At 42.0% G+C, this 22,500-nt stretch overlaps 1 protein-coding gene across 6 annotated transcripts in view; it reads right to left on the bottom strand.

The window, feature by feature from the left end:
• Positions 1 to 22,500, bottom strand: part of camk2b1 (calcium/calmodulin-dependent protein kinase (CaM kinase) II beta 1) — a 76,892-nt gene that overhangs the window by 52,829 nt on the left and 1,563 nt on the right. For all 6 annotated transcript variants that reach the window (XM_079515445.1, XM_079515450.1, XM_079515446.1 and 3 more), the window contains exons 2-3: positions 14,303 to 14,397; positions 1 to 15 (exon numbers count right to left, since the gene is read on the bottom strand). The exon at positions 1 to 15 is cut by the window's left edge and continues 45 nt beyond it. In XM_079515445.1, coding sequence (XP_079371571.1) covers positions 1 to 15; positions 14,303 to 14,397 — 110 coding nt within the window. The remainder of the gene's footprint in view (positions 16 to 14,302; positions 14,398 to 22,500) is intronic.

Genomic DNA, 22,500 nt, shown 5'->3' with positions numbered 1-22,500 from the left:
CCAGCTTCTGGTGATCTGAAAGACAGAGAGAGAGGAGGATGATGGGGAGGTAGTAGACCCTCTAGAAAAATGTGTTTATAGTGATCGCATAATTTACCACATAATCAGCCAAATGGTGCAGATTATGTAGGGGATTTTTTGTTTTTTTTAAAGGTTGCATAATCTAAAAGCTCAAGCACAAACTTCCCGCAGATTTCAACGCATAAAATCATAAAATTCCGCATATTTTGATAATTTTCGCATATTTCACAACTTTCAGCATATGAATATTCTGTATTTCAAAATGTTCTGCATATTTTGCAACTTTCCAGATATTTCACAACTTTTCACATATTCTGCATTTCTACTTTTTCAGCATATTTTTCAACTTTCTGCATATTTGACAACTTTCCGCAATTTCACTGCATAAAATCACATAAAAACCTGCATATTTCGTCACAAAGGATTTCATCGAAGGATTTTAAACTGCATAATCAAGGATTTTTGCCCGCGTCTTTCTGGAGGGTCTAAGTAGTAGTAGTAGTAGAGAGAAAGAGACATAGCAACTTTTGGCAGTGGAACAAACTAAATATGAACTGTGCCGTACATTTCTGAGTCATGAACTTCTTTGTTAAATCTGATTTAGATTTATAGCAGATCTACAAGGCACCGCCACACATTGTGAGTTTATTGATCAGATATTTCCGGTGAGCGACACACAATGCTGAGCAAAGTCAATATTGAAAGTAAGTAATTACATTTTATTTATAAAGCCCATTTCACAGACATCAGAGTCACAATCACAACAATATAGCTGCAAGCAGCGATAAGGCGGGAGTCGCGGGACCAAGCCGGAAGGCAATAAGCTATGAGAACAATATGCACGAATAAGCCATAGAAACATGGAAGACTGAACTTGAGAAAAAGAAGACCATGTAATTGTGACAAGTTAGGTTTTAGTTGTGTGGGATAGGGGCAGGGTTATTGAAGACTCATACACCGAGTTGGCGTTGACCGGATTTGAACCCACAAACTTGTGTTCCAAAAGCAAGAGCTCTACAAACTGAGATATCCAGACACAGTTAGTTGTTCTATTGTTAACAGCAAAATCATTGTGTTTTTGAAAACAAGTATGTGTCTCCTAGTTTTGGACATTACTACAGTGTGCACTGTTCGCTGTTCATGTGTTCACGTACAAACTTCTCATTTCAGATAATGGTCCATAGATTGTGTGTAGAACGTTTCACGCAAATCTCTCAAAGATCCAGGCAGAAAATCAGGTATAAGAATGTTTCAAATTGCTCAAAATGGTGGAATATCTGAGGGCGGAGCTTACTGGTCAAAGTGACAGATGTGTTCCCCATGAGTCAAGTGCCATGACTTTTGTCCAAACGAGGCATGAGTTATGCCTGTTCAAAGGTTTCATTTTCAAAAAATTGCTATAACGCCCGCCTTTGGCTAATTGGAGTAAGACTGGTGTCAGCGCTATTTGGCATGACCCTCTACCATAGTGTAACGTTTCATAAGCATATGATGCTGCATGTATGTATTAGGGGCAGAAGAAGAATTTTCACAAAACAGCAATTTTCATTGGCTCATAAAAACCTTTTTTGTCCGTATAGGTCCAAAGTTCACGTGTAGAAGTTTTGTGCATTTTTGATCAATGGAACCCATGGATCATTGGACAACCTGCTCTACCTCCTGAGCCACAGCCGCCCCATATAATTCAAAATGGAGGGTCATCTAAAGGTCAGAGGTCAAAAGTCAGAGCACAAAAGTTGTTCGGCATGAGGAGCCACATACTGTATATGTATCAAAGTTTCATTGCCAACGGTCAAACGGTTCATGAGCTATGCCTGTTCAAAGTTTGCATTTTCAATTGAGTGCTATAGCGGCACCTTTTGGCCATGGCCCTCTACCATGTTGACAAGTTTCGCGAAAACCGACTGCACGGTTCAGCCAGAACTGCTATTTTTGGCGGAAGAATAAGAAGGAGAAGAAAAAGACAAAAACAATAAGGGACCAACGTCGGTCCCTTAAATAAAAGCAAAACATGTCAACAATAAAACAATAAACACTTTGACCAGAGATCGCCTGTAGCTTTGTTTGCATTCTACCAAAACCATGTGAATTACCGTGATGGATTTAGCCTTCAGCGCCCAATATTAAATTGTTAATTGTTAAATTGGGAATATTAAATTCCCGTGTTCCAGAAACATAGGGTTCAATTCAACTGAATGTATACATCCCGTGTATACATGCATACATAAAGATCTGATCTGGCTAGCATCATGGCTGTGTTACATAAACACACACACGCACGCACAGACGCCAGGGCAGTGGACCACCACGTTTGTGCATACATGCAGAGCACAGCATGAACCCTAAGATACCTGTGTTCACACACACACACACACACACACACACACACACACACACACACACACACACACACACACACACACACACACACACACACACACACACACACACACACACACACACACACACACACACACACACACACACACACACACACACACACACACACACACACACACACACACACACACACACACACACACGAGGAGTGACAGTGAAGTGAGCACCTAGTGATTATGCTCTCAGAAGATGAGAGGAGTGAATCGGGGAGAGAGAAACAGTGGTGGAAAGTAACAATACTGAGGTATTAAAGGGATAGTTCAGATTTTTTTAACTTAAGTTGTATGAAATATTTTGCCATTAATATAGTGGTTGCAACTGTATTAATTGATTGCCCGAGTCCTGTGGTGGGAGTTCTGCTCTGGTTTTGGTGAAATATCAAGTAGTTCCGGTCATTTTGTGGGGGGCACTGGGGGCCACGCAGTAAAAGTAAATTAATCCACAAAACTAACGTCATTTGTATTGTTGACCTATTTCTAAAATATTAGTGCAACTTCCGTTCTTTTTTTACCCCTCTATCACACAGAACTATGTTTTTTGTGTCCATATCACTACGCCCAAAAAAATAGTTCCATGTGATAGAGGGGTCAAAGTTGAACGAAAGTCGCGCTAATATTTTAGAAATAGGTCAACAATACAAATTAAGTTTGTTTTGTGGATTCATTTACTTTTACTGCGTGGCCCCCAGTGCCCCCCACAAAATGACCGGAACTACTTAATATTGACCAAAACCAGAGCAGAACTCCCACCATGGGACTCGGGCAATCAATTAATACAGTTGCAACCACTATATTAATGGCAAGTATTTCATACAACTTAAGTTCAAAAAATCTGAACTATCCCTTTAAGTACAATATTGAGGTCTTTGTACTTTACTTGAGTATTTCCAATAATTTTACTTTTACGCCATTAGATCTCAGAGGCAAATATTGTGCTTTTACTTTGCTGTGAATCTGCTATTATTTTCAAAAGATTTGTATACATTCGAAAACTTCTGCATAATGAGTACTTTAGGATGCATTTTTGAGATTCGAGTAAATTTAGAATTCCAGACTTGTACTTTATTTTCTACATTGATACTTTTACTTAAGTAAAAAAAGAAAACATGAGTACTTTTTCCACCACTGGAGAGAAGACTGTTGAGACAACAGGAGGGGGGGGGGGGGGGGAGGGCAGGGAGGGATAGAGAAACAAAGCATGGCTGCTGTTGGAGGAGAAAGACGCCTCCTCTCTGCCCACTACTACTCATATCACGTGAGCCTGTGAATCTGCCATTGCCAGAAAAACTGTAAATGTTCGCCTACTGTACATCAGAGGTTCTCAAAATTGAATTGAATTGAATTGAAAAAAAACTATGAACGGGAATCACAATGTTGTAAATGCATTTTCAAAAAGGAAATCCTATTCAAGTCATACTTAAAGGGTAAGACCACTTTTTAGAGGTTTGGGTTGTTTTCTTACCTTATTATGGGCAAACTAGTCCATTACATTAATTATTTCGCTCCGCTGTGTTGTTTATTAGCAATTTAAGACATACAAAATAGGGTCCATTGACTTCCATTGTAACGGGGAAACAGCTCTCAGGATTCAATTTATCTCCTGAGCAAGCAGGCAGGCAGGCTCCATTAGCTCAATGGTAAAAATGTCAGCACTTGCGCAGGTTCATAATATGAACTTTCCTCTTCTACCCTGTATATGAACTTCATATACAGGGTAGAAGAGGAAAGTTACATAAAGGCATAGTACCGGTATGTAACTTATAGTAGTGTGGTGGTGGGGTTTCACTGCAGACACACTTTGCCCTCTCCCTGTATTTTGGTATTTTGGCAGACCGGGCATATTTGGGCTACCAAAAAACACTGTTGAAACAGTGCAGTGCGACTCACAGCCTCTCCTGACATTATATTCAACTACAAAATGCTCTCTCGTTACTGGCCTTCCCAATTCACAGTTGTGGCAATAGATGTCACTGCCCGTCACAATTATTAAACAATCACCTAATCACAATTCTAATCACATCTCACACACACACACACACACACACACACACACACACACACACACACACACACACACACACACACACACACACACACACACACACACACACACACACACACACACACACACACACACACACACACACACACACACACACACACACACACACACACACACACACACACACACACACACACACACACACACACACACACACACACACACACAGCTGCGGTTACCGTTTATAGTTAAGGTCCAGGCACAGCCACAGGCGCCATCTTTACAAGCAGTTTACTCTCAGTTAAAGAACACTCTGGATTTAGGCTACTGGTCATCTGTTGACATTTTGTTTCTTCTTTGCAGTGTCTCTACTTTAAAGCATGGGTCTTCAAAAGTTTGAAGATCGGCTATTTTCTGTAAAGTGTAAACTAAAGGAAAAAACAAGCAAACCAAGTACAGGGCCAAAGGTCAAGTTTACTAACTATTGAACATTTAATGTGGTTAAATGTCTGACAATACATTATATACAATACTATATGTAATGGGGGTCCCGGCTTCATCTCTCTCTCAGCTAAGGGGTTCCTAGCCTGCTTTAAAGATAATGTAATGTTGTGTGATAAGGCTTCATTTAGCCACATAGGTTGTATCAGAGCTATCCTGGTTGTGTGACATTGAGCCAGTCTCCGGTGCGGTCTTGACAATGACACTGAGCTCGCTGGCTGAAAAACAGGTCAGCTCCACCGCCACTGCATTGCAGGTGAATCTCCAGCAGCGTATTAGATACTGTACGTACAGTATAAGCTTAACTTATGCTCCATGGCACCAGGGGTGCTGTGTGCCAAAGCAAACCGAATCTAGACCAGTTCTCTTTTGGCAAGCGACACTGTCGTACTACCGAGTATGAATTAGGACGGTGGTTTTATAACTTTTTGTGCCCAAGAAAGACAAAACCGTCTCCAGGCACACCTACAGGTTTAGGTTTAGGTTTATTTATTCAGCATGTAGTACAAAAGATAGACAATACATATCAAAAAACAAAAATACAATGCAAGGAAAGGAAGAAGCCAGCTGGCTTATTTGGAATCCTTTCCTGTATGAGGTCAATTGATTTAAAACAGATTAAAAGTTAAATTAAGAACAATACAAAAGTCTAAACAGGTTTGGAAAAGGGGGGCAGATGTGCAATAAAGAAATAAAAAACAGACTGCACAAAAAGGGAAATAAACAAAACAAACAAACATACAAAAGAAAATATAACACATAAAAGTAAATCATGTAATCTACAGAGAGGAAGACATAAGATATTTCTTTAGATGTTTTTTGAATATTGACAAGGATAATGAGGATTTAAGTGAAGCATCTAGGGAATTCCATAGATGAGGGCCTCTAAATTTGATGAAAGATTGATGTTTGGAAGTACGACAAAAAGGTAATTCAAAATCATCTCTTTGCCTTGTGGGGTAGGAGTGAATGTCAGAAGTAACACGGAAAAAATTGTGAAAAGAAGAGGGAATGTCTTGTATGCATTTTTTGAATTTAAACATAAATAAACAGGTCTGAAAAACGTTTACTTTGTCAATGGGTAATAGTGAATATTTGATAAAGAGCGGGGCAGACGGCTCATACCGATTTGAATGTGAAATCATTCTCAGAAACCTTTTTTGAATGATCAGTAATTTAGAGAGATGTGTTGAATATGTAGCAGCCCAGACAATATTACAGTAATTAATATGAGGGAAAATTAAGCTATAATAGAGTGTTAAGTGACATGAAGGAAGAACAAAAGGGCAGATTTTTCTCAAAATACCAAGCATCTTCATAGACTTCATACATACAGTATCAATATGTTGTTTCCAATTTAAATGTTCGTCTATAATGACACCCAAGAATTTAGTATGTGGAACCTGGTAAATTTCAGAGCCATTGATTACAATTTTAGGTTTTTCTTTGGGAAATGTTTTGTTAATATTGCTAAAAATCATGAAGTTGCATTTTTTTATATTGAGAGTAAGCTTATTCAATTGAAACCATTTGAAAACATCCAACAATTCATCATTAACATATTTAACGAGAGTATTTAAATCCCTGTGTGAGGCAATGAGATTGGTATCATCTGCAAATAAAATAGGAAGAAACTTATTGCAGTTCATGGTTAAATCATTAATATAAATCAAAAATAATAAAGGACCAGGTACATTGATAGCAAGAATAGCCGAGCAACAACCTTACAATGCGTTATGAGCTTGCAGATCTGCTATTTTTGCTTCTTTTTTTTATGTGAAAATAGAACAGGGACCACAGGTTGAAAGAGGTTAAAATGTGTTTCAGTATAGAATTTGCCTCTATATTAGGAATGAGTGTGCACAAAGTACTGATACAGTATACTAAATAAAATACAAATATCACAGCATGAGACTTCATGCCGTGCTGCGAGCTTGCACATCTGCTAAGTTTGAATAATGTTGAGTCATTTAGATTTTAACACAAATCTTCCCTTCTGTGGGTCCCTGGCACAAAACATTTTCAGATGGGGGTTCCAGCGGCCGTTTGAGAAGGCATTTATAGAATCGGCCTCAGGTCTTAATGGGTTCATTAAATGAGTGGTTGTCACAACAAAATCCCAAGGCACACCTAGACCTTTCTCCACCAGTGTGCCACCATTTGGGAACCACTAAATGAGGCTATAGTGCACGGCTGTACAACGATAATATATGATATATGATATGATATAGTGCACTTTATTTATATACTAGACCCACTGAGCATTTTTCAGGCTATTAGACGTCTAATATATGTCTAAAATGGGCTATGGGTTTCAACAGCTATAGCCGGCCTATATATATAGACCTTTAAAACACGACAAAAATATAGCGAGTCTATAGACATTAATCAACGTTAATCGATGATAATCAATGTCTAAGCTAAGCCCCTAGACAGCTTAAAAATGTTCACATTTAGACAGACGTCAAATAGCCGACTATTGCTCTGTGGGTTGGGGATATAGTTAAAATGAAAGTTGCAAAATGACTAAGAGCCCTAACCGCTTTCAACCTTGTTCCTAGTTTTGGCATGTTATTAAAGCAATTTTTTTTCTTTTTCTTCAAAAGTTTCTCATTGCCCATTGGCCCGATGACCAGTTATGCTACCTAGTTTTATTCGTTGTCAAGAGTACCCGTTGTCCTGTTGTACCATCTGCTGTCAGTGTCCCTTTTTGTTGGACAGTGTCCGTCTGTCTGTGTGCCTGCCTGCCTGTCTGTGTTCCCTATATGCCCATATGGAGATCTCTGTATCCCTCTGTCTGTGTTCCTTTATGCCATATCGTAGTCCATACAGCACCGTGGCATATACTGTAGTACTGTTATCAATATCACATCATAGTATTGACATCGGCATTCTTCAGGGATCTCCAATATGGAGATCATTGCCGCGGGTCAGTTCTGGACAACAGGCTTTCGAGATAGGTGGGGGACATGTGGACACATTAGCACTGAGGGGCACCTTTGGGTGCACACAAAGTCCATAGACTTGGCTGCCACATTACGTTACGACTACGAGGGGGCATGCTTAAAGCAAACATTAACTAGATACAGTGCCCCTTGGGGCACAGGTCTCCACCAGGGCAGGTCAGGTTGTGGCCTCCTGGTGGCGCTATAATAGGCCAATGTGAAAAGGGTGCCATTTCTTCTTACGCCTCGGATGGCAATTAGATGATATGAGGCATTTTGTTCCAAAAATGTGTTTTGCAAAAATCCACCTGTTGGTGGCACTGTAACAGGCCAATGTGAAAAGGGTGGGATTCCTCAGCCTAGTAGGAAAGTCAGTGAAAGATGAAACCTTGAGTCAAATGTGCCAATGAAAAATCACACCTGTGTGAAGTGAGGGGCGCTCTTATCATCGTACATGCATCATCTCATACTGGCCAATCAGAATGGCTGTTGCCTGTGATTGGTTAGCTGATTTGCTCGTTTACATATGACATACATTTTTCTTTAATGTCAATGGCGTTGTTTAATTTACATCATAAAAGGCGGAATTCTGACGTAATTTCTCCGTTCATCATCAATGGCAAAACTTGAGACGGCGGGGACAGAATTTTGCGGACATTTGACCGGAATTCTCTTACCGTGGTCAATGGCAAATCTTGAGACGTATGAGGACAAAAGCTGTTTTTAGGAGGGGCTAGTGTCCCTTAAAAAATCACACCCGTGTGAAATGAGGGGCGCTAATATATTAAAGTCTAACTCATGTTGATTAGGTGATGTAATGGTGATGTAAAACAAACGGTGTCAACACAAACATTAAACGCCATTAACAGTTAATTGTTAATTGTTTCATCCAGTGTTCCACCGTGCGTAAAACGCTATACCCGACATTTGTTTAATGCGTTTAATTCGCCGTTTTAAAATAATTAAAAAGAAACAGCGGATTTATCCGGGACCTGATGACGAGGCCGTCGCGTTATGATGACGAAACCGGAAATCAAGTCATCATCTGGGCTGCTAGGGCTTCTGGGAAATTGAGCCCAATGTAAGTGGACGGGGGTTTGTTTGGACTACAACGCCTCATGGAGGCGGATCCTGTAGCGCATTGTAATGGCCGCTGGTGCTGATGATCATAACGGATTTTCGTTGTTGAAAGCTGCAAATACTTCAGCGTATGCTCTAAAGGTAATAAAACAATCTCGGCAGCGTAGACTATTTGATTAAATAGCGGGTAGCGCGTTTTATGGAGTCAAACTGTTAACAATAAAGAGACAATATGACATAATGAGTTACATTATGACGTAAATTTCCCTTCATTGTCAATGGTGTTTACAAAAAAATAAAGAAAGCGTCTTTTGAAAATCTGTCCTCTTCATCCTCTAGTTCATCTTCATCCTTATACATGTTGGTAGTCATGGTTGCCAGTTCCCACCTGATGTTGTGTGTGAGGTCAGACTGCTCCAGACTGTAATGAATAACTGCTAGCTTGCATAGTGTCTTCAGACTGGGACTTAAGTCTAGGACAAACAGGTCATTTTCATCTTCGTATTCATCACAAAAGACTATGACGCGATCTCCAAACACGCAACAGCTTCTACCATAATATGGCCGTGGGCCTTTACCCATGGGCTCGACCTTCTTCCAGGAGAAGGTCTCTGGATTGAATCTCCACATACCTTGGGGGCAGCGCCGCAGACCTTGGCTGTAGCCATCGAGTATGTACAGCTGTCCATCGTGGGCAAATGCCCGATGACCAGTGCGTCCTTCTGGAAGAAGCGCTGGAGAATAAGGCGTGCTCAGCCAGAGCTCTGTCTCCGTGTCAAACACCCTGATGGTGTCGTAGTCGGTTTCCGTCCTTTCGTGTCGGCCGCCGAATACAAACATCTTTGTCCCGATGGCGGTGGCGGAGTGCCGGCCTGACACTGGCAGGGGAGCGCCTCTGGACTTAATTAAAGACCAGAGCATCGTTGTGGTGGCCAACTTATAGATGTCTTCATTATATTGTATTATATATTGGTATCCTCCATAGATATAGATTGAATCCCTCACAGCACAGGACGAGGGGAACTTCAACACACCTGGGGCGGTTCCAGAAACACTGGGCTTGAACCATCTGTGGGTGTCGACGTCGAATGCATAAATTACGTTTTTGACATGATAGATTATGTTTTCTATTAGCAGCATGGGTGCGCATGATCTTCCACGGAAAAGCTCACTGTGTTCTCTTCCGGCTGTAACAGAGGGCAACCGCGTCCAGCTCATGGACACCGTGTTTAAGATGCGTACGTCGATCGCCAGATCTCTCTGTCCTTCGCCTTTGTTCCAATGCAATCCGAACGAGTACACCTTGTGCCCTACGGCCACCTTGTGCTTCGAGTTGGGGGGTGTCCCAACTCTATGATCCAGATGGAACGTCCAACGCAACATCGCGCGCGCGCACACACACACACACACACACACACACTCACCCTAATTAGCTGTTAAAGAATAGAGCTTTGGAGACTTCCGATCCTCAGAAGTCAGAGTTAAGAAACCAGTCTAGTCTACTAAATCTCTTCTGATTCTTCTTTATATAGGGTCTGACTTGTCACGATGATGATGCCAGGCGTGTATATCCATATATGAGGTTTCTACATTAGAATGATGTCATTGCTGGATGTCGATGTCGTCCACATATATGGAGCCATTTTTACACTCTCCGAGTTACAGACCCATAAAGGTCTATTTTGTTGTGACAATAACTATAGTGTGGTTGCCATTTGGGCAACCACACTATATATATGTTCTAATTATATATGTTCATTAATTAGTCTGGTTGCAACCACACTAACTATATATGTTCATTCATTAATTATATAGTTGTTTATATCATAATTAAGAAACAGTTTTATATATTTGGGATTAGACCCAAATATCTCTCCTGTCAAGTTTATACCCCCTTGTGTTTTTTTATATAATATAATAATAATAAACTTTATTTATAGAGCACCTTTCATGACACAAGTGCAGCGCAAAGTGCTTTACAAGACAAACAAAGTATAAGGGAAAAAAAAGTGCCCTTCTGGGCACAGGTCTCCACCAGGAGGATAGGAGTGTGTGTGTGATGTTTGGCAAAATGTTTAGGAGCAATATAAGTGTGTGTGTGTGTGTGTGTGTGTGTGTGTGTGTGTGTGACGCGGCTTGTCCTGTTGTAGCGCCACCATGAGGCTGATTTGAAAACTGTCAAGTGGCATTTCTTCCAAAGCCTAGTGGGAATATGCATGCACAGTTTCACCACAATCGGACGCTGCGTTGAGTAGTTGTGGCGATTTGTACAAAGCGGGTAGAAAGCGGGCTACTCCTGAAAAGTTTAGAAGCCAATCGTAGCCAATGAGGGTGGATTATGAGAAATCAAACAAACCCGTCTTGATCACATGACTATGAAGAGCATGTGTACCGATTTGCGTGAAATTTGGATAAAATCTGAAGGAGTAATATTAGAAAATGTGTTTTACATATGTCGGCCTCCTGGTGGCGCTATAAAGAGCAGATGTGAAAATTCCAGGCAAAGGTTTTTCCTTGGCCTCTAGGGAGTTGGCATACAAAGTTATCCACAGATCCGTGCAGTTAGAGGTAAAAACACTTTTCGGCCAGTTATAGCGCCACCATGAGGCTGAGTTGAAAATGTTCATGTGGCATTTCCTCCTCGGCCTAGTGGGAATGTGCGTGCACAATTTCACGGAAATCACACGATGTGTTCATGATTTGCAGCATTTTGTTTGAAACTGAGCACTCCTGCGAACTTTGGAAGCCAATCTTAGCCAATCAGGATGGAGTCTGAGAAATCTGAAAGACCTGTTTCGTTGAATGGCTCTAGAGAGACTGTGTACCAATTTGCGTTATTTTTGGACAAAATCTGTAGGTGTACTGTCCAAAAACTTGTTTTGCACAAAGCGGCCTCCTGGTGGCGCTATAACAGGCCGTTCTGGAAATTTTGGGGCAGAGGTTCATCGTTGGCATCCAGGGAGTGTGTGTGCAAAATTTGGCATCGACCGGGTTAACGGTGCCGGAGATTAGCTGTTCACAGACGGAAGGACGGACGGACGGACGGACGCACACACACACACACACGGACGGACGGACGGACGGAGTGCAAAACATACTCTCTCCCCATGCCTTCGGCCTGGTGGAGACAAAAAGTCCATCAAGCAGCTTGTGGAAACAGCTGTGTGTGCGTGTGTGTGCGCGCGTGCGTGTGACGTGTGTGTGTGTGGTGTGCGTGCTTAAGAGAGAGTCAGATGAGAGTCCCGTGCTAAAGGCATGTAGGCGCACAGACGCTTGGCCCACAGCTGCCAAGTGCCTGAGGTGCCTTCTCTCGCCTGACCCCCCCCCCCCCCCCGCCCGCACACAGACACAGACCACGCCACCCCTTGCACCCACCACCAAATTTGCAACCACATCCATCGCCAGTCTTGACCCGGCGCTCCTCAAAGTCTCTCATCGCCACAAGAACGCTCATACCAACCATTATGTATGTCAAAACTAGAGTCCGACCCATACATCGGTATATAGGTCATTATTAGTCTATTTTTGGTTGGTTGTAAAAACATGTTAATTGTGCTTTTAATTTATACCTTTCTAGTTTGTCTTACTTTATCTGTATACATTTATGATTCATCTTTATGTGAAAACGTAAAAATGTAATATGTTTTTTTATTTAAAAACATGTTAATTTATGTTTATTAATAGTGATTAAATAATACATTAAACGAAGATTTGATTACATTTTAACCGAAATATCGGTCAAATCATCGTAAAACAGTATAGGCCTCGGTCAGGCCCTAGTCAAAACAGACAATACCCCCAAAAACTCCCACCTCCAAAGCGGGACAGTGAGTTAGGGGGCCGGGCTGCCATAAAACCCTGCTGCAGAAGCCCATGTCAGATAGGTCATGGAGCTATAAATAGGGCCACGGAGTGCTGATAGAAATATACAGTGGGCTAGTGGCGCGCACGCGCACGCACGCACGCACACACGCACACACGCACACACACACGGATCAATCCAGCTATCAAATATTGAAACGGTGCGATCATTCTCCACCTCGGAAATATGGAGGCAGGCTGAAAGCAGAGACCGATTGACACATTGAGATGTGATCCCACAACGGTTACAGTTAGATATGTAGCCCTAGCCATAATGGGATCTATAATAGCTAGATATAATTTATTTATTGTGTATGCGTAGCAGGCATGTGCTGTTGAGTGGTCCCCTGATATCAGTCTCATCAAGCCAGTATAAATGGGAGTATCTGTTAGCTTTACGCTAATAGGAGCAGGATAATCTGGTGAATGGGTTAATCTCGCCAAATGTGCTGTGTGTGTGTGTGTGTGTGTGTGTGTGTGTGTGTGTGTGTGGTCAGACACAGTCACAACACAGACCAGCCACACACAACAGTTGCAGATCGAGATTAAAGGACATTGAAAGACTAGCACACTCAAATAGTGTTCACATAACATTTATTTTTGTATTTCTTTTATTCACGTGAAATCACTTTTATAGCAGGCCCAGCTGAATTGAATTTCCTTTGTGATTTATCCTGAGAGATGGGCCTAGAAAGAAGAGTTCCTTTCTTTGACCTGACCTTAAGCTGATAGGAAATAACACCACGCAATCAGAGACAGACAGACATGACAGACATAACAAGATGACTTTGAAGTTCTAGGTAAACGCCTTCTGCTAATGGCTGGTTAAAATGCCTGCAGACCACACTCGACATTTTCACACACAAGTAGTGGTCGCACGCGCGCGCTCGCGTGCGTGCGTGCGAGGGCGTGCGTGCGTGCGTGCGAAGGGTGACAGTCAAGTGTCAGCGCGATGCCACCTGGCACAGCCCCGCTGTGCCGTGGCTCCAGTTACGACTAGGCAGTGGCGCAGCAGGAGATTTACACTGGGCAACTGGCTGCGTGAAGAGCACTGCGGTGGCCATTGTGGAGCTGGGGTGGTGGGGCTTGGGGGAGGGGGATGACTGGGATCCCGTGGCCGTGGCATTTGGCCTTGGCTTTGGCTAAAACCGTTACTGAGTGGACAGTGCGTGATGCTTATTAGAGTGACTCAAGCAGGCCAATGTGAAAGATGAACCTGCTGCTCATAAAAGGCCACTGTGGGCCACCTGATCAGAAGCCATTATATGGACAGATGTCTCTACTGGTTCCAGCATGTCCCCAGCAAAACGAGGAACCGTTTCAACCGTAATCAACTAAGGTCCATATTATTTTTCGGCTACATGCCAATGTAAGGTTTTCAAGTATACAGCTATATGTGTTGGGCTGAAAACATTACATGTTAAACCTAACCTACTCAAATGGATTTACCAGCCTGTTGGAAGTCAAAGAATAATGGACGTGCTTATGCTTACCTCGTGCAGATAACTTTTTGGTGTTGATTATTTTGGCAGCGTACTCCTGTCCTATGCACAGCTTAACACATCTGCGCACCACTGAAAATGCTCCCCTGGAAACAGAGACAGAACAGAAGGATCAGGTTTAGAGCACAATCTGACTGACAACTCTGTTTAAAAAGCAACAACATATACTCTGAGAGTATAAAAATTGACCTAACTAAGCCTGTCACAATTATTACATACCGGTAATCACCTACACAATTATTTTGTCAATCGTTTCCATTCCATGTAGAAACGTTTTCATACATTCTCAAACATTTTCCAGAAATAGCAGATCTACAAGCTTACAACACGTCACTTCGGAAGCTTGTAGATCAGATATTTCAGCTATTCTTACATTTTCTTTGTTGAGAGAAGGGTCCTAGTGCACAGCAGTATGAACTTCAATAATGTAAAGAGGGAGTCCCGCACAGTCGCACACCATCTTCACAGTCGCACACCATCTTCACAGTCGCACACCATCTTCACAGTCGCACACCATCTTCACAGTCGCACACCATCTTCACTTACAAAAACTATTTATTTAGAGTACAATGTTTCGATCGCTCTGACCTTCATCAGGCATTCCTGATTTATTAAATGTGTCAGTAATTTCTTCGTATATATAAGTTATCCGACATATCTGCCCTGTACAATTTGTGATTATGAAGCCTAGACAATTTACAGAAATTAAAATCCTATTCCAATGTTCAATGCCAAAAACTATTTGCAATTTAATAGTTAATCGCAATTATTTGTGTGCCAATTAATCGTCAATTTGTAATCGTGACAGCCCTAGCTCTAACCATTGCATTGTTACACTCTCAGAGCTAATAATATGGAATTCTGCTGTGCAAGTGTGAGCATCACTCAACATGTCATGCTGAGATCTGATACCCCAGAACATTTGTGATGAAATTCCCAGAAGACAATTGAAACCGTAAAGAGGTGGTCAATCAACAGCTTTGCTTGCTCGCAGGCAGTCTTTTTGACGAGAACATTTTCTGCACAGCTAGCATTTCTCCCTGTCCAGCACGGAATATAGTTCTGATGTCACTTGCTAATTGTGGCTAGGTACATAAATAGACTACACTGCCAGGGTTTGTCTGCTTAATAGGCTCCTGTGGGGTCTCCAAAAGCCAGTCAGCGCATACTCGATAAAGTGAAGATGTGAGGCAAGCGAGAGGCGAGACAGAGGGCTAAAATGAGCTCTGGAACAGACATTTAAACGCGAGAACCAGTGGCAGTGTGAGCCTTCGTAAACTCACGATGTATCACATAGCTAGACACTTTCAAACTGTGAAAACGCACATTTACAACTTTACAGTAATACATTGTGAAGAATATTAACTAACCACATTCTGGGGGCAAACATTCAGCAAGCATCGCAACCCTGCGACATTATGAGCATCGCAATGCAGCACTTGATCAGTGAGCAATGTAGATTGACTATTTTTGTAGAAGAGATTTGATGTACTGTAGAGGGGGGGAAAAGGAGCAGACCATTTATAGAGCCCTGGGGGACACTGTTCAAATAACTATATAAGGTTTAATTGGTTAAATAGGTTGTAGGTAGGGACTATGCTTCTAAACAAAACACAATAGGCTGCATTGTGATCATGACACTGAAAGGTTAACCTTATGTCACCAGGCTTTTCACACTGGAGAAAGCCTGGTTGTCGTACTACACTTGAAGGAACTTACTGGATTCATAGGATTTCACATGGACACCGATATCTCTTATCTGGTTTCTGAGGGAATTATTTTGCAGGTCAAAGGTTTGTCCTTTGCCTCTAGTCTAGGGAGTGTGCAAAGTTTTACACAGATCGGTGCAGTTATAGGTAAAAACACGAATGGGCCAGTTATAGCGCCACCATGAGGCTGATGTGTACATTTTCAAGTGCCATTTCTTCCTCGGCATAGTGGGAATGTGCATGAAAGATTTCCCTCAAATTGTACTCTGCGTTCATGATTTGAGGCATTTTGTTCAAAAAGGACCAATCTTGCAAACTTTGGAAGGCAATCTTAGCCAATAGGGATGGAATATGGGGATGTGGACAGGTTACCAATTTGCATGATGAATGGATCAAATGTTTACGAGTAATATAAAGAAATGTGTTTTGCAAAAATCTGGCTCATGGTGGCGTTATAACAGGCTGTTGTGGAAGATTTGGGGTAGGCTGGAGGAGACAAAAAGAAAAAGAAAATCTATTCAGAACCACTGCTCTGCTTCCATACAGGACTTCCCCATGGACTGTTGGTCTGCAGAGGAAGTAGATGCATCAAACACTGTTAAGTTCAGTGTTAATTTAACCCTGCAAGTGTACAAATGGAAGCAAATGGACCCTTCCATTTGTACACTCTAAAGAAAGAGTTGGAAATGGTTTTCCTAGTTCTAGGTGACAAAAGGGGTCTCTCGCAGCCTACTCATTTTAGCTGATACACATAGGTATTAGGTAGGTAATGTATTGTAGCTGGCTGCCCAATATCACATCTACAGCTGCTAGTTTAACCACTTGGGGAACATTCGTCAAAAATAGCAGATCTACAAGTTCACAGCGTGTTGCAACGGGACACATTGTGAGCTTGAACATCTGCTATTTTTGGCAAAGAGATTTGGAAGAAAGCGATTGAAGTACATGCAGTTCAAGTCCAGTTCTCTATAAGACTATACATGGTTTGTTTCGTGCTGCTTAATACAATCTGTTTCTTTACCCAGATAGCAGACACAAACCTTGACACCACTGAGCAGGTTGACACTGTTGACTAGGCTGTCAGCCTGTCACTCATAACCGATTACCTTTGGCAAATTTTTACAGGAATTATGTGATATAGGAATCGAATGTCATTGATTGATGAAATACTTTATTACTCAAAAATGTAAAATAGCACGGACGTACAGTAAAATTATGTAACCTTTTTTTTCTTCTATTCTTTTATCCCACGATTTTTGCAACGTAACCCTGGGCGCTACACTCCCTCTGCCAACTTGGGGAGAGCAACGGACTGATCTCATGCTTCCTTCTATACATGAGGAGTCCAAGCCGCTTCTTTTCACCTGACAGGGCGGAGTTTACCCGGTTGGACGTAGCATGTGGAAGGAACACGTTATTCCAACCAGTTCCTTTCCCCTCCATCAGGCGCCCCAGCTGGCCAGGGGGAGGCAGTATAAAGACCAGGATTACTGCATGTTTTTTGTGAGGGTACCTACCCTAGGGGACACGGGGAGAACATGCAAACTCCACACAGAAAGGCCCTTTTGCCAAACCCACCCAGACCCCCTTTCCACCAAAAGAACGTCGGTTCAGAACCAGTGCGGTTCCGAACCTTGGTGCTTTTTGCGAACCGGCTGCATTTCCACCAGATTGAACCCTGGTTCATTTGGTGGCGCTATTGCACCTAAACACAAAATGTTGAAAAGGAGGAGGATCCGTCATACATGCAGACACCCCGAGGGCGTTGCACAACACAAGCCGATGTATACAGTATCCACGAGGTTGTGATGTTACAGTAGGGTTACAAGTTATTACAACTATCAGATACGCCCTGCAAGCCTCAGCTGGATTCTGGATCGCGATGCATCCGTACGTTTGGATCGTTTCATGTTTGCGTTGGCAATTAATGTAAACGTATTTTTGTTCCCTGCATGCTTTCAAGATGGTTAATCGCATAGAATATCTGCGAGAGTTAATGCAGACATTTATTTTTATCCAAAAAACCTCTATGGATCAACAGCTGGTTTGCAGGTCTATGTCCCAATGCCCCGTCGATGATGTCATAATAGGGAAAGGCATCAGCCTTTTATAGCTCTATGATCATACCCTGCTCCACTTTTGGACAACTCCTTTTTGGCATTGCGGTAATCCGATTTTAGTTTCTTTAGTTTATTGATTATTTGCTCTGCCGTTCGAGTGAAACCAGCTTTCGCCAACTCTTCTACCAATGGCGAATATAATTTGGCCTTTCTCTGGGTACTCTCCAACTTCTCCTGTCAGGAGATGCCCATATACGGACAACAAACACTCTGTTTCTTCATCAGACCATTGCACATTTGCGGCATCGTTTATCTGTTATGTTATGTTATGTTGCGTGTGTCTGCGTCCTCCCAAGTTCCAACCCACTGACAAGTTGCAACCTACTGACACACCCACTTATATCATCTCGGTTCACAAAGCGCTGCATGCAATTACAAAGCTGAACCACCGTTTTGTGGTTCACATTGGGAACAAACGTTTATGGTTCGGAACCAACTCATTTTCAGTGGAAACACTCGGAACTGGTTCAATATTTGGCGGGAAGAAAGAACCGAACCAGTTCAACCCCGGTGGAAAAAGGGCCCCAGTGTGTTAGGGCAGTGATGATGCAGAGGACCGCTCACAGTCAGTGTCCCCGGCGGAAATCGAGCGAGACCGACTGCGCCACCGTGCCCCTATTATAATTATGTTCCATCACGCAAGTTCACTTTTGGACATGTCCCTAACCCTATAATTAACTGCAACACTAATGTATATCATAAAAGCCTAACTACAACTAACTAAAGGCCCTTAGACACTTATTTTGTCCAATTAATTCACATTAATTGACTGTTTGTGTCATGAGTACGATCCACATAGAACGTGAATATTATGCGGCGATCAAGCTACGTAATTTATTTAATTTTTTATTTTAATTGTTTACTCGTCACGCTCCCAGTGTTAGGGCCTCAACTCAAAAGATTAGCCTTTCCTAAAGTGGGAAACCATCAAACATATCCCTGTATTGTCACCACACACACACACACACACACACACACACACACACACACACACACACACACACACACACACACACACACACACACACACACACACACACACACACACACACACACACACACACACACACACACACACACACACACACACACACACACACACACACACACACACACACACACACACACACACACACACACACACACACACACACACACACACACACACACACACACACACACACACACACACACACACACACAGAGAGAATTAGCCCTGCCTGATCTAGAGTCGTAGAAATCAATATGTTAACAAAGTGCCTTTCATTAGTGACCCATGTCTGTCCCGTGTGTCTCAGTGGAGACATTAAAGTGATTTAAAGCCCCCCATAACGCCCACTATCCTTCCCCAGACCCCCTGTCAACTGATTGGGAGGACTGAGAAGGCCACAAGGCTCCTGCTCCTCCACACTTGCACCTCACCCCACATAGCTGGCGTGGCTGGGGGCTGCTGGGAAAGCAGACGCGCGCGCGCACACACACACACACACACACACACACACCAGTGGACTACACACAAATCTGATGGTACACGACGTACTGACACACAGTTGCGTAAATTACTTGCCTAGGCTACATGAGCTGCACTTGCCCCACACACACACTTATAAAGTCACTTTTACACACACAGTTTGTAGATCCGCCGTTTTCAGTGCTCGACATCCGGCATATACAGTATACAACCAAGTATAAATCCGGTTTAAGGCTGTGGAAGTTACGGCTCTGAGCCCAAATTCCTCCGGGGAAAAACTGTGGCAATTAAATTGACAAAGGTTTTTGGACGACTGATTATCACACCTGATACGTTGTTACTGCCTTACAAAGGCCACTCTAGGCCAAGGGCCCAATACTGTTATACTGATTGAAAAACATGTTTCGTTTTGATGAACCATGGACTTTATTGGGAAGTCTCCACCAAAATGTGCTCCAATGTGTAACAAAAAGCCATATTTCTGTTTGATACAGTACAAATAATTATAAATTGTAATATATTCCTCCTAGATAAACATACCAATTGTAAAACATATACATGTCCAATGTTACCATGTAAATGTTACCACCACCGCAAATGTCATGCGAGTTTTACTCATTTGTAGCTAGAAGTTTCAGAGACCTCCCCCTACTTGCCAGCCCATAGAGTCCAATGTGAACTCAGGCAATTTGAGTAACCTAACGTTTTATGTTAGAAATGTTGAGTATGGGTCCCCAGCATCTAGAAACTGCTGGATGCTAACTTGCATACTGTATGTTGAGCAATTTTCATAATATGTGACCATACCATTAACAACCTATATAAGTGGGGGGAAATCTAAATTTCATACTGCTTTAACACTTTCCTGGGAATCAAAACCACAGGGTGCCTTGGACATGTACAGTATATAGGCGTCCTTAGGTTTTTTTTAATTGATATAAAAAAAAATAACGATTCGTTTTATTTTTTGGTTGGCCTTTCCTTCTGTAAATGGTAAATGGTGCATTTACATAGCGCCTTTATCCAAGGCGCTTTACATAGATTGTGCATTACATTCACCCATTCACACACACATTCATACACCGATTGCAGCGGAAGCCATGCAAGGTACCAAGTTCCAACCAGCACATCGGGAGCAATTTGGGGTTCAGTGTCTTGCCCAAGGACACTTCGACATGTAGACAGGAGGAGCCGGGATTCGAACCGCCGACCCATGGGTCATTGGACGACCTGCTCTACCTCCTGCTCTACCTCCTGAGCCACAGCCGCCCCTTCTGTAGCGTACTCCTTGTGTTTCGCGCATGCACACTGCCGTTCACTTCATCGTTTACGGCTCCATTAGAGCTCATAACTCTAAATCTAGGGCGCTCTCCATGGTTTTGATCAAAAGGGCAATGTTCCGTCTTCATTTCTGACTTCAGGAAGCATCTCCTTTGGAAAATAAACATTTCTAGAGAGACTAAATTAATCAGTGCGAGGTAAGAACGGAAGATTATGCCTCCCAGTTTTGGGGGGTAACGGAAGGCAGGGCTTTTCAGAGTAAAATCTGCCATATCTGCTGGCACTCTAGCGCCATTATTTTGCCATGATGCTCAATCCTTTCCAAGCATTAGTTTTGCACAAAAAACACTCCTTGGGCTAAAAACGTGCCCAAATGTGCTGACCTCATCACATTTGTGATGACGGTAGTGCTGCACAATAAATCGAAAAAAGATCGAGATCTAGATCAGACACCTATGCAATCTCATTTTGTGAAAAATCGTGAAGAATCATGTAGCACTAGTTGGCTGTCCAGTTCATTTTAGTTACTCTTATGTATTAGTTTTTTTTTTTTTATATAAATATTTTCATGGAAAAGAATCGTTTGAGAATCATGATCTCAATTCTTATGGAGGAAAATCTGAGAAAGAATAGTGCAGCACTAGATGACGGCTATGGACGTTTTTAGCCCAAATAGTGTTTTTTGTGCAAAACTAATGCTTGGAATACTCCAATTCTGAGTATAAAACTTGTACATCCATAATTGGACTCGACAATGGATTCAGCATCATGAAAACCCCCTAGTTTGACACGTCACATGCTACTTAAAGCATGATTAAATTTAGATTTCTTTCCCCTTATATAGGTTGTTAATGGTATGGTCACATATTATGCCAATTATGAAAATTGCTCAACATATGCAAGTTAGCATCCGGCAATTTCTAGATGCTGGGGATTGGGACCCATTCTCAACATTTCTTTTTTTTGTCAAATAGGTTTTTATTGAGAACAGATTATAAATTGTTACACAAACATTATGATATGATGTACATTTCTTTTTTTTTAAATAGAAAACAAAAAAAGAGGAAAGAAAAAAGACAAAAAGAGAAAGAAAACCCTCAATCCCTTCCACCCATACTGCTCAGTGACACCGCATACTATAGAATAAAATAGTAAGATGATGAAATGCTCATGGAAAACATCTGAAAAGCTATTCTCAACATTTCTAACATAAAATGTTAGGGTACTCAAAATGCCAGTGTTCATATTTTGTATAAACCAATTTGTATACCAATATGTCTGGTGCCAATGCATCTATGGGCTAAAACAGCCAAGAAACTGTCCGCTAATAAACCTATGCTCGCTGCTGTGGAAACCAATACCGTTTCCTGATATGTCCTAATATGAAGGACCACCCTAAACGTCTTTGTTTCTGCAATGCTGTTATTTCACAATACACAAGACATAAATTACTTAAGACACAAGATTGTTACTTTTTCACCATCGTAATAACAATGCCAAACATCACAGCCCTAGCCACTGCTGATGTGGGATTAGGATTACAACCATGGATAGCAATGTATTCACACTTGTGCTCAATCTCATAGTTTAATTTGACTCTGAAAATAT

Source organism: Electrona antarctica (genome assembly GCF_951216825.1).
Source record: "Electrona antarctica genome assembly, chromosome: 12".
NCBI lineage: Eukaryota > Metazoa > Chordata > Actinopteri > Myctophiformes > Myctophidae > Electrona > Electrona antarctica.
Note: the sequence above shows the minus strand (reverse complement) of the source record. Positions and strands in the feature narration are given on the sequence as shown.